General features: G+C 37.4%; 1 protein-coding gene across 5 annotated transcripts in view; it reads left to right on the top strand.

The window, feature by feature from the left end:
- The window catches only part of RNGTT (RNA guanylyltransferase and 5'-phosphatase), a 213,106-nt gene that overhangs the window by 171,654 nt on the left and 29,357 nt on the right, over positions 1-12,095 (top strand). For all 5 annotated transcript variants that reach the window (XM_086876510.1, XM_086876509.1, XM_086876511.1 and 2 more), the window contains one exon: positions 7,372-7,438. In XM_086876510.1, the coding sequence (XP_086732636.1) occupies positions 7,372-7,438 (67 nt within the window). The remainder of the gene's footprint in view (positions 1-7,371; positions 7,439-12,095) is intronic.

The following is a 12,095-nucleotide window of genomic DNA, read 5'->3' as shown; positions in this document are numbered from 1 at the left end:
AATATTTATTTTGTTTGTAAAAGGAAATCAGCTTCATCACAGGATCATATAGTATCCTTTCTGCTGTGTCATAGTGCTTTATTTGTGCTCAGGTCATCATGTGCAGTAATGCCATAGTGGAATAATTTCTTTGCACATTTGAATAGAAAATTTGTAACATTATGTATGAAAGTTACCTTTATTCTCGAAGCTACCCATGAAGAACATTCAAGCAGTGTTTGAAAATACAGTTACTTAACCTACAAAGGTGTTACTTCTGTTATCAGGGCTGTTGTTCATCTCTGTTCATGACTTCTAAGAGTCATTTATTCACAAAATGTGCAAATGCATCCAGAGTGATTTTCAGAGACAGTTAAAGGGCATATCAGTATAGTCTTTGTATATGCTTATCACACAAAAGATACATTTTAAAATTAAACATAATAACTTTCATAATTAATATGAATCCCCATTATATAGCTATTTAAAATATGGGAGTTTAGACCATTAGGTCATGGAGACTTTCCTAAAATTTTGTTCTGACTCTCCAATTTATATTCAAAACAGTGTGTTTTGCATTTTGGCCTTAATCAGCCATGGATGTGTACACTGAGGTGTTCTTAGCAATAAAGATGCAGATGTGCAGAAAGGTCAATAACCCCACTGTATCAGAATGTTTTTTTCTTTTCATTTTGCTTCACAACTATTCCAGTCTTGGCAAGATTGAAATCTTTTCACTACCAATCTCTGTAAAGAGTGCAAATCTGCCCACAGCATATGAAGGATGAAGTTGTTGCATCAGTTCCCAGTGCTGGTGTGGCTGCTTTTTGCTACTCCTGACTGTAAAGAGGAAGTAATCTATGTATTTTAATCCCTTTATCTCATCATCTCATCAGTGGAATTCCTCTTTAATCATTTCTGATAGAGTGAGATCTCTCCAGGCAGACACAAAGGATGTTTCAGGTATCAATCCACTGTTCATATAAACCAGAAAAAAGCCTGTCTGATCTGGAGAGAGTTCTTTCAGATTAGAGAACAGACCACAGCCGAAGCTGCCTCTCATCCTTTGCAGAAAGCAGTCAATTCCATACATGTTGTCATTACAAGTAGAGCAGACACACACTGTATCAAGATGAGTTTTGGAAGTTTCTGAAGTTTTGCATGCTCTCAAATACCTTTGTGATTATAAAATACAACAGCGAAGTTCTATTACATCCAGCAAAGCTTTGGTGGCAGGCGATAGCACTTACCAAGCTCCTAAAAACAACATAAGCTTATCTAGAATGAAAATCATCTAGGGCCCCGTACTCCAGTGGTTGCAGGAGCTGGTGAAACAGGCAACCATCAAGAATAAACCAGAAATAAAATATCAAACTACTTGACTTACGTGGAGCAATGAACTGCTCTTCAAACAGGATGTTTGTCAAGTTCAATTTTAGGATTGCCTAATAAAATCCCGTAAGACATTATTTGATAAATTGTCATCAGTTCTGAGACTTTTGTGAGTGCTTTTGTTGAAATGTAAGGAAGAAGTTGAATATTTTGTTTCCTAGGGCTAGTGAGTAACTGAGACATTGCTGTGGGCAGTTCTGTGCCCACCACTCCCTCTTGCATGGCAGCTTTCTTCCTGAGAAACCAGACACCCAAATACTTGCTCATTGGTCATCATTTTCCTTCTATACATTCCACCTGTCCAGTGCCAATTACCTCTTTTCAGCCCTCCTAGTGCACACAGTTTTTCACTCCATACTGCCTGCTTTCCAAGCCTGTCTGACCTTTGTGCTGTTAGCTAGAGCTGCAAGTCTGTTTGTGCCCCTGAATAATGTGTCACTAGGTTTGCACCCACCAGAGCAAGTGCAGGAGCTGCTGCCTCACACAGGAGCAAATTACCACATTCAGCTAATCTGAAGTAACTTGCTCCTGTGGGAGGTAGTGGGTCCTGGCTCCTCCCTGCACCTTTATTTCTCTGCATGCTCCTTTCTGGGAGCCTCCTGTAATCTGCACAGCAGCACTGGGTAGCCTAGAGAGAAACTCACAACTGCTTTGTGTACGAACTACTTGGAAGTTAATGTGCTCAACTCTAGTTTGGGTGGTCCTGTTTGATAACCTGAGTGCATTTTCAAGGCAGCTTTTGAGTCTGAAGGGGTGGGCATTTCAGGTACAGATCAAGCTGCAGATTCCTCAAGGTACACCTCCCAGTGAGATATGAAGGAACTCTTTGGCACCTGCTTTTCTGCCTTCACAAAATGCTACTTAATGGCTGGAGCATTGGTGGCTTGGTGGGCAGTGCCTGAATTTTTGTCAGTATTATCTTGAGATCCCAGAATAGTTTGAGTTGGAGGAGACTTCCAAGATCATAAAGTCCTAACTTTCATAGGGGATCATAACCCCCTGCCATGGGTAGGGACACCACCCACTAGACCAGGTGGCTCAAAACCCTATCCACCCTAGTCTTGAACACTTCCAGGGATGGATTGGTTCTCTGAGTAACCAATTCCAGTGTGTCACCACCCTCACAGGGAAGAATTTCTTCTGGATACCTAGTCTAAACCTGTCTTGTTTCAGTTTAAAGCCATTCCCCTATGTCCTGTCAGAACAGGCCCTTGTAAAATGTTCCTCTCCAAGTCTCTTATTGCGCTCTCCCTTTAGGTACTGATAGGGTGATTCACCTTCATTTTAACACGTACTAGTAAATTAGCAGGAGCAGACTGTGTGTGGACAAGAGGAAATGATCAAGCTGCCTTGAAATGAGCTGTCCTCATAAAGTCCATAGCCAAGGGCCGCTCTGCTTCCCATGGCCAAAGGCAGTAGGAAGGAGGCAGTGGTACTGGGAATGTCCCAGCCCCCTCAGGGAGAATGTAAATCAGTTTTTGCTGCTCCCATTCTCTAATCCTTTGGTCTTCTCCAGCCCAGAGCTCTACCCTAGTGCTTTCCAACCCAGAGGGCTGCTTTTTCACTCCTTTGTACCTTTCTCATCCCTTGTACTCTACATCCTCTGAGGTCCCGCAGTGCCTTACTCCAAGTTTCCTTTTACCCAAGTTCCTAGTCCTGTCCTGTGTTTATTTGCATTAACCACCATCATGTCACTGTTGCCACCACACTTTTTGGATCACCTGGCCTGACCGTGCCTGCTCCTATGGTCAACCTCCCCCACAAACAGCAGCGCCTGGCTCCTGCAGCTTGGATTTTGAAAACATTGTGTACATTTATAACCCAGAATAGACCAAAGCTAGGGAAATTTAATGATACCTATCTAGCAGCATTTTACTGGTACTGGAAGGGCCTTTAAGACCTTGATATTATGTTGTCAAAACTCTGAAATGATTTGTCCTCACACTTTTGGGGTTTTTATGTAGTTTGCATTGAAATGTAACTTTGCAGCCCTAACAGGCAGGTTGAGCTAGAGGTCTGCTCCCTTGGGTGTACAGGAGAGGAAAGCATGGAATGTCATGTTATATATGCACAGCACATCTTAAGGAACTACTGTTTCTTGGAGTCATGTTTCTTTCCTTCGATGTACAGGGAAAAAAACGGGAATTATATGGATAATGTATTGAATGGAAGAGACTACAAATAAATTATATGACAGTCTGTAAGCTAGGCAGCTTTGTATATTGCTACATATTAAATAAAAATTATGTGTTGAAGTGTCAGTAAGCATTCGTATTTTTGATGATTGCTTCTCATAATTTTAAAGTAATTATTTGAAGTGAAATTCAAAGGTAATAATTGTGCTGTGAAACTATCATCACTGTTTCATAGCCTGGTATTGATTTTGGCCAATTACAAGTGATGTCTAACTTTTATAAGGGTTGGTGTTGAGTACTGCTGCTGGTGTTTTAAGAGCAGAACTGTACAACTGTTATACTAAGTAAGAAATAGAAGACTGACATTTAAAAGACAACATTGACATATAAGTGCTTATAACCAAACCTGCTTACCATTGGGAAGTCTTTAAAGGCCAAGGGTAATTAGTTGAGAGTATTAGGAGAGAATATCTGCATCAATTTAGACATATTGACATTTATAATACAAAGTTAATTTTAGGTACTTAAAAGTACACCCTGGAATTGTGGTAAAGAACTCCAAAACCAGTTATGTATAGTTTGAACTTTCTGACTGGTGGGAGGTACATCTAAGTACATTTAGAGGTCAGTTGTGCTGAGTTTCTGTGGGCGAGATGGAGTTTGGTGCATACTCCTCTGTCTCACCCCTCTCCTCATGGGCACGTGGCTTTTTGGTACTGCCACTGGTGGCTGCTGAGGAGATGGCATCACTCTTGCAGTAGCTTGGCTTATTCAGAGCCTCAGCCGTGTTGCCCTGAGAATCAGGCCTTTCGATATTGTTTTCACAATTTCTAGCCACTTTCCCAGGAAAGTAACTATAAACATAGGTGTTTGTAAATTTCATTAAAGAGATGCCTTTTGATGGATGTCTCTCACGGCCAGTGCGGTTGGGAAAGTGATAACCTGACTATCCAGTCCCTGGTCGTGGTTGGAAACTTATAAATACTGAAAGAACAAATAAACTTTGCTTCTTCTTTCACCTGTGTCCGTGTGAATCATTTTGTGTCCGACAGTGACACAGCGGTGACTCTTGTCACAGCCTGCTTTCCTCTCCAGGCTCTTCTGCGTGAGCTCAGCCTCTGAAATACAGAGATTATGCTCATAATGAAGACCCAGAGTAAAAGAGCTTAGACTAGTGATGAGTATTTTCTTAATTGCTCAGACCGTTTAGGGGCATAAACCCCAGATATGTCAGAACATTAAATTATGATCATATTGGCGTGCTCATTTCAACCTTCTTAGGCTCTTAAATGGAAACTGGCTACGTGTTGGTGATTTAATTTCAAACTACAGAACTCAATAGGAATGTGTAAACTAGGGAAATATAGACTGGAACCTTTTATTTAAGGAGGGGAGAGCTACAAATAACTACGTTCCCTAAAAATTTTCCTAACATTGCATTACCATTGCTTTTTGAATGCCATGTAAGTGCAAACAAAAAGTTGTAAGTAAAATGCTTTTTAGCAGAGGCAGTGAAAGATGAATAGTAATTAGCTTGTACTGTGTGAATATCAATCTTATTAAGGAAGCCAAGTCTTGCAGTTCAATTGGAGCGTGTATCAGTGATAGCAACTTAAAACTGTGTAGACAGCTGGGCAGTCTCCTGGAGAGTCCAGTCTTAAGGTTCCCTGGATGTTTGTTACTTCTAGCTAAAGCAGTCCTAAAGATCTCAATTTTTAATGGTTCTACATTTTTATCTGGTAAGGTAAATGTGAAGAATAACCAGATGGGAATTATCACACTGAATGTCTTCTCTTTTGTAAGGTCCCTTCTAGAAACATAGCTAGTGGATTATCTTGTTTTTCTTTTCTGTTATATAATAATTATGTGCAGTTCTTTGTAAGAATACTTTGTTGCTTTAAGACATGTCTCTGAAATATGATGAACTACCTTGAATTCTTTTTGTAGCCTCTTTAAACCTTCTTTGCTAATTACTTCTCATATATTTCTTTCCATTTAGAAAACCATGAAATACTTTCTGATTTTGGTTTGTACCTCTACGAGAAAGTTAGATCAGTATGCTGTATTTTCCAGTTCCAGACACCTGAGTTCTGAATAAATTTGACTTACTCTGACTGAAAATGAGCTCAATATGCTTATCCTGACCTACATACTCTTCTGAACTATTGCATAACAGTAAAAGTCTTCCCAGTGGAGACTGGCACACTGGTTGGGAAAGGGAGGAATCCACTTGCCTGTCTGTACTGTGGCTAATGTGGTCTGATCTTTACTGGTCTTTTCTTTCTTTGGGTATTTCTGTCAGTGCTCTTGAATTTTTGATATGCCATATCTAATTACAGAATGGTTTTTGAAGAGTGATAGTTCAACACCTCTTCTTACTTAACTGTTTTATATGTGTGAATGTTTTGACTTTGTAATTTTGCTGAGTTCTACCAATTCCCACTGTTGGTGAACCAGTTTAAAGTCGTATATATCATATTGTTGTTAGAACTGGGAAGAATCAAGATCATACTAAGGTACGTATGTTCCGTGGGCTCAAAATTATTTACTGCTATCTAAGTTTCTGTTTTCTTTTGTTTATGAAAACAGGCCTGGCAATGGTGAGAAATGAGTTGAAAATGACAGGTGGTTTAGTTATAAAAAAATACATCTCAATATGAATGATAAGTGTGTGTATATGTATATATATATATTTTTGTATGCCTAATAATGTGAGAAAGAGACACCTCATTGTCATTGCTTAAGCTGAGTGATGCCTACATTTGTACTTATTTCTGGCTATTCAATTTAATTCATATGTGAGGTCTTATTGCTGAAAGGAATTGGATATAAAATTAAAAGAAAATATAAAGTAACAAACACTTAATGAAAACTTGGAGCTACTGATGAGTGTGAAGAGTTTTCAATGTCTCTTTTAATCAAAACAGAAACTCTGTCCAGCATTTGTCATCAAAAAAGTTCTCATTGTTATAAAGAACTGGTATTTCAGTGCAATACTTAAGAGGCTCTTAACTGGAGGGAATGATTGCTGGGCCTTTGCTTAGCAAGAGGAACATTGTAATTATCCAGTCAGAACAGAACACTGCTCTCCTGCCCTTTTTGCTAGCCAGTGATGTTCTTGTCAGCCTGTTCATAACAGCAGTGCCCTAATGCTCCCCTGGAATTTGGAGTTTATGTACTGATAGTATTGACTTGCACAGTATCTGCAGAAATCAAACTCTTTTCCAGAATTATGAGCAGGCATTTGAGACAACTTACTCGCTGTCCCTCTGGATCTTGGTGGTGTATGCAACAACTTTATTAAGACTTGAGGGGAACAGCAAGCACAAGCTGTGTCTGGGGCTCTTTTTATTTAGCAAATCATTAGGCAATATTACAGAGATTCTCTGTTATTTCTCTGATTGTATTGATGTCATTTCTGTATTACTGTGCATACTTTTATGTGCCCTAATCTGTTTTAACTCTTGGGCTTGCTGCTCTGAATGTGTGTATTTATGATTCTTTTCTCTTGAGGTCTCTTTGTCTCTAATGGTCTCTAATAAAGAGAAAAGGCATATACCTGCAATTCTTCAACATTACTGAGTGGCATCCATCACAAAGAAGCCTATGAAATTATTTTATTGAAGACCTGCTTGCAACATAAACACATATTACTGATGTGCACCCATCTTTAATGCACATCTTTCCTTTCTCTACAGTAGTTCAAACAGAATTGTGTAATCCGATTTGCAAGGCTAGCTCTTGCTATCATGGTGAAGATTGTTGCCCTGCTAGGGTTTTGTCACAATTACTGCAGATGCAGAAAGAAAAATAACAACCTTACGGATGTGAAGTGATATCTTAAAACATTCTTTTCGTTTTTTAGGCTACTCACCCAGAATGTTGGATTTCTTTATGTTGGAAACCTTGACAGACCTTTTTCACAAATTAAGGTATGATTAATAAGCTGGGGGGTCGGGGGTGGGCTATTTCAATTGTTTCACTTCTGTATGATTTAGAGAACTTCAAGACTTCAAGTTATCAGTATAGCTTCAGGAAATACAATGGGAAATAGTGCTGCTTTGGTTATGTTTACCATATTCTGAGTTTGCTTTTGGTTTAATCTATGCTCTTAACTTGTCAAAGTTAAGTTCTTGTCAAAGTTTAGTTTTTCCAATCATCTTTTGATTAATTTTGACTCTGGTTTAATTACCAGAAGATTTTCTTGTCAGAGACATTTCAAAGCAAAGCTACTTTTGAAGCCCTGTAGTTCTTTAAGTGATCCTTGACAGGGAAGACACTGCAGTAAAAAGCACAGATTGTTTTCCCGATATTATTAGATTTATTATGAAAGACTCATACAATTGCTGGAAAATAATTTGTTTTTTATGACTTACTGTTTCTTTTTCTTCAGTGGAACTATAATAGCTTCATGGCTCTAATTGCCAGTTGCTAATTAGTTATTGCCATGTCACTTGCAAACAAAAATGTTTTACAAGAATATATGGACTGATTCTGATGAGTGTCATTGATATTTTCATTAGAACAAAGAAAGGGAGGCATTAGCATGTCAGCCATTGCGCTGCAATGTGGAAATGTGGTATCTGTTTTAGAATGATGAACTGTTCCCATGTCCTAGATGATACCTGTAATTATTATTACATATTCTACACTCTTGACTGCATCTTTCCCTCCATCATATGCAGATGCTTGTGCTTCAGAATTTTAAAAACCTTGTTTTTGTTTTACTTCAAAATTAAACTTAATTTCTAAAACTCAGATGGGTTCCTTTGCCATCCCTAATTATGTTACTAAACAGTATTCCCAACTGTATCTAGCAAATACTTAAACCTTGGTACTGTATAAAAATTATTTTAAAATAAGAAACGCATGCTTTTAATCTTCCTATTTCACTTTCTCTCATCTCCCCAGTTCCTACATATGTACCATTCAGTTTGGCTAATAACCAAACAATTAAAATGTTACTTTGTATAAAACAGCTTGCTAGAAGTCTCTTCAAAAACAACCTTGTATACTTTCGTTGATGCCTCTTCAGACTAGTTCTTGTTTAAAAGCTTTATAAAAGTTAACTGCTCTGTTCTAAATGAGGCTCTGTTTCTGCCTGCTGATCCACTTATAAGAAAAATAAATAGCAAAATGGGAGATTTTCCCCATGGCTGGGAAGAGTTTAAGTCCACTGGGTGGAAGTGAGAGAGAAGAGGTGAATACCCCACTTGTTTTCTGCTGCTTGCAGTCAGCAGTGGTACCCCTCCTAATATTTTGGGCCAGAGAGAGACCCTTCTGCTCACAGGACAGCTGCAGAGATGCTGTACAGGATCCAGCTGCAGGACTGAGGAGCAGGCCACTTACAAATACTTAAGGAAAGAGGACACTAACAGGATAAATGCAAAGCATGCAGACAGCTTCCTGCAATTTGCATGCAGGGTCTTCTCTGCTGGAAGTGGTGTCAGCATCCTGTTGCTTAATAGACTCATTTGGTCTTCTCTCCCTCAGTGTGCTTGAGGGATTTTCTACTAAATTTTCAACATACAAAGTCATGCTATCATTATGAGTTAAGGTATAATTTTATATCTTTAAATGTACTGCCAAATTACTCTTTTTGGTTCAGCCTCGCCCTTAGGTCAAGACAAGTGATGAGCAGTCATTCTCCATGCCTGATTTTTATCTTCCCTTACACATTACCCCACCTTGCATCCTTCAGATCACAGAAACTTAATCTATTTAATTGCTCCCGAAATCCAACTCGTATCTCCAATCTATTTTTTGTTTTACATACCCTTCTGTATTTCTATTGTTGCTTTTTTTAGACTAGGGATAGCATAGTGTTGAAGATATGGGCACAATAGAGTTTTCTGTTGTGTCTGCAGTTCTTTAGTTATGATACCATGCTTGGTAAATAGCTGACATACAGTTAATTTGAGTAAGATAATACTAGACTTTCTGGTAATATATCACTGGTGTAGTCTCATCCTGATTGTTGCATTTTCCACAGAATAGGTCAAGTGGATAATCAAAATAAATTTCAGTAGCTGCCTTCGGAAAGCAAAGCCTATTTCTTAATTACTGGAGATTACATTGATAAGTTTGAATAAGCTAATTCCACAAGATGTACTCTATAAAATATAACTTACTTTTGGAGCTATAGGGATACATATGGGTGTGTGTTTGCACGCTATTGCTTTGCTTTGCTTTGCTTTGCTTCTCGTGCTAAAAGCAATGCTGCAGTGGTGAGCTGATTGGTGTGGCTTGTTATTACCTTCAACTAGGAAATGGCATGTAGTTAACAAAGACAAAAAACTTTTGAAGTTGAAGCTTCTCTCTGATTGCCTGAGATTCTAGAGGGATTTTTGCTACATGGCAGCAAGAGGAACTGGTGTAGAGTGATGGGGTCACAACTTTATAGAGATCTTCAACACCAAAAAAAGAAAAAGGGAGTAATAATTCACACTGAGAGTAGTTGGTGCAAAGAGAAGTTTATGTACTCTGTAGATGTACAGTCGTCTTTTATAACTATTGACACAGGTTTCTTTCATTCCTCCCCCAGCACTTCTTCAGGTGTTTAATGTGCTTTTGTTAATGATCCCTTCAGTTAAAAGACCAATGAACTACATATGGTCCTTGAATATATATAAGGCAAAGTCTTTACAATCTTTTAGTTCAAATATGCTTTTACACACTGTGTGATAGATTGGTCTCTCTTGTTATATAAATTACCCACTCATGTTCATTTGCAAACATCCCAAGTATTACGTATTCTATTAAGATACAGCATTTTTTGCCAAATATATGCATAAGGAATGCCCCAAACCACTACAGTCCTCTGCCAGTGTAGATTTATTACTCAAAATGGACCATTATTAGACAGCAGTACTTCCAGTGCATTTTAGTGCACTTTCAGTTGGACAAGTAGGAATGTTACCATGTTTTGGAAATATTCATAGTAAACATAAACTGCCATGCTAATACTCATATATTCATGTTTCAGTTTATGTGCATTTACAAAGCTGCAAAAAGAAAAACTCTTTATCAAAGTACCCATTCTCAAAAGCAAACATGTTTGACTTTGCAAAACTGTGCAGGAGATAATTGCACCAAGGTCTTTGATGATGAAGAACTGTAGATGGCAATTCTGGGAAAAGAGTTTGAAATAATAACATCTCTTCTAGGATGATTTTTCTGTGTTTTTCTTTCTTATATCAATAATTCATTAATATATACTAATATTTATAATGTTTCTAAGACATCACTAAACTGATAAGATTAGCTGAAATTACCTGATCTTCCTCCTCAACTTGCTTTCAGTGGTATCAGTGGTTGTGCTTGATAGGTGTTGGATATCTGTACTTCATTATGCAAGAGGAATGTGAATCGTTCACTTCTGAAGTTTTTTAATCTTGCATCTGGTAGCAGATGGATAGAAATGGGAAAAAAGTTTTCCTGGCTATAGGGATCTGCCTGGAATTTAACTTTTCTAATAGTGTGTTAGTTCGTAGGTATTGCGAGATTTTTTATTTTGCTACTTTGAACAAAGTTTATGATAGAACATTTAAGTTTTTTCACGGTGTTTGTGATTGTTCTTGTTCTAGGGTAATATTTAGTGAGTTTCAGTAAGTTCAGTGATTTATATTAATGATGATTGTTTCAGTTAGTTTGTGAGATAATTAATTATTTTTAAATTCTGCTATGGTAATGGGTTTCTCATTTTTTTCCCAAGGGGTTGTTTTTTAGGGTTATACTGAATTAATCAATTTAATAGAGGGTAGTTACTTCTAATAATTTAATTTTGTTTATAAATAAAATTATTCTAAATTATTGTTTAATTCTAATGTCTATTCAATGGTATTGTAGAACAATTTCATCTCTAAATGTTTTCTTTCAGTATCTTTTCCAATTTAAGCTATATTGGTAATAGTAATAGTAGTGGTTACTGTCATGTATTTCTGCTTTCTTTCAAAGACCTCTGGAGCAATGCAATGATTTGCAGCTTTCTTTGGATCTTAAGTGATTGTATTTATTAAACATGTATTGGAAATCTGACGAAATTAAAAAGTTCCTATAAGTGATATCTTGGTCAAGAAGATACATTATTGTCATCAACTAGAATTAACTGGGAAGCTTTCTTTTATCTTTTTTCTCTAAATATTGTTAGTATTTTTTGCTAACAAGGAAGCTATTAAAGCAAAAACTTTATCATAGAAATTTTGTTTTTATTAGAAGTAAGTTAATTGTTGTCCCAGTATACATAATAATTGCCCAGTGGAGGGATATGTTACTGGGGTTTTATGACACATTTTTAAACTTGAGATTGGATCAATGCAGATTACGATGAAAATTTAGCTACGCTATATGCAGTAATTTTATCTATGAAGAAAATCATACTGCTTAATCAATTTATTAGGATTGTCAGTTTTTGCAGTTCAGTTCCTAGTAGCTTCTGGGGTTAGGGGAAATGGTTCAGTACACTGTGTTCTCCATTATTAATAAGTAATGAAGCTTCTGGCGGTCTTTACTATGAGCTAATGACTAGTTTCATTTTTTGGCTTTCTTAGCACATTAAATTACCATTTAAATAAAGATTAATTACTACTG

This window comes from Cyanistes caeruleus, chromosome 2, assembly GCF_971803275.1.
Source record: "Cyanistes caeruleus chromosome 2, bCyaCae1.hap1.1, whole genome shotgun sequence".
In the NCBI taxonomy this organism is placed as follows: Eukaryota; Metazoa; Chordata; class Aves; order Passeriformes; family Paridae; genus Cyanistes; species Cyanistes caeruleus.
Note: the sequence above shows the minus strand (reverse complement) of the source record. Positions and strands in the feature narration are given on the sequence as shown.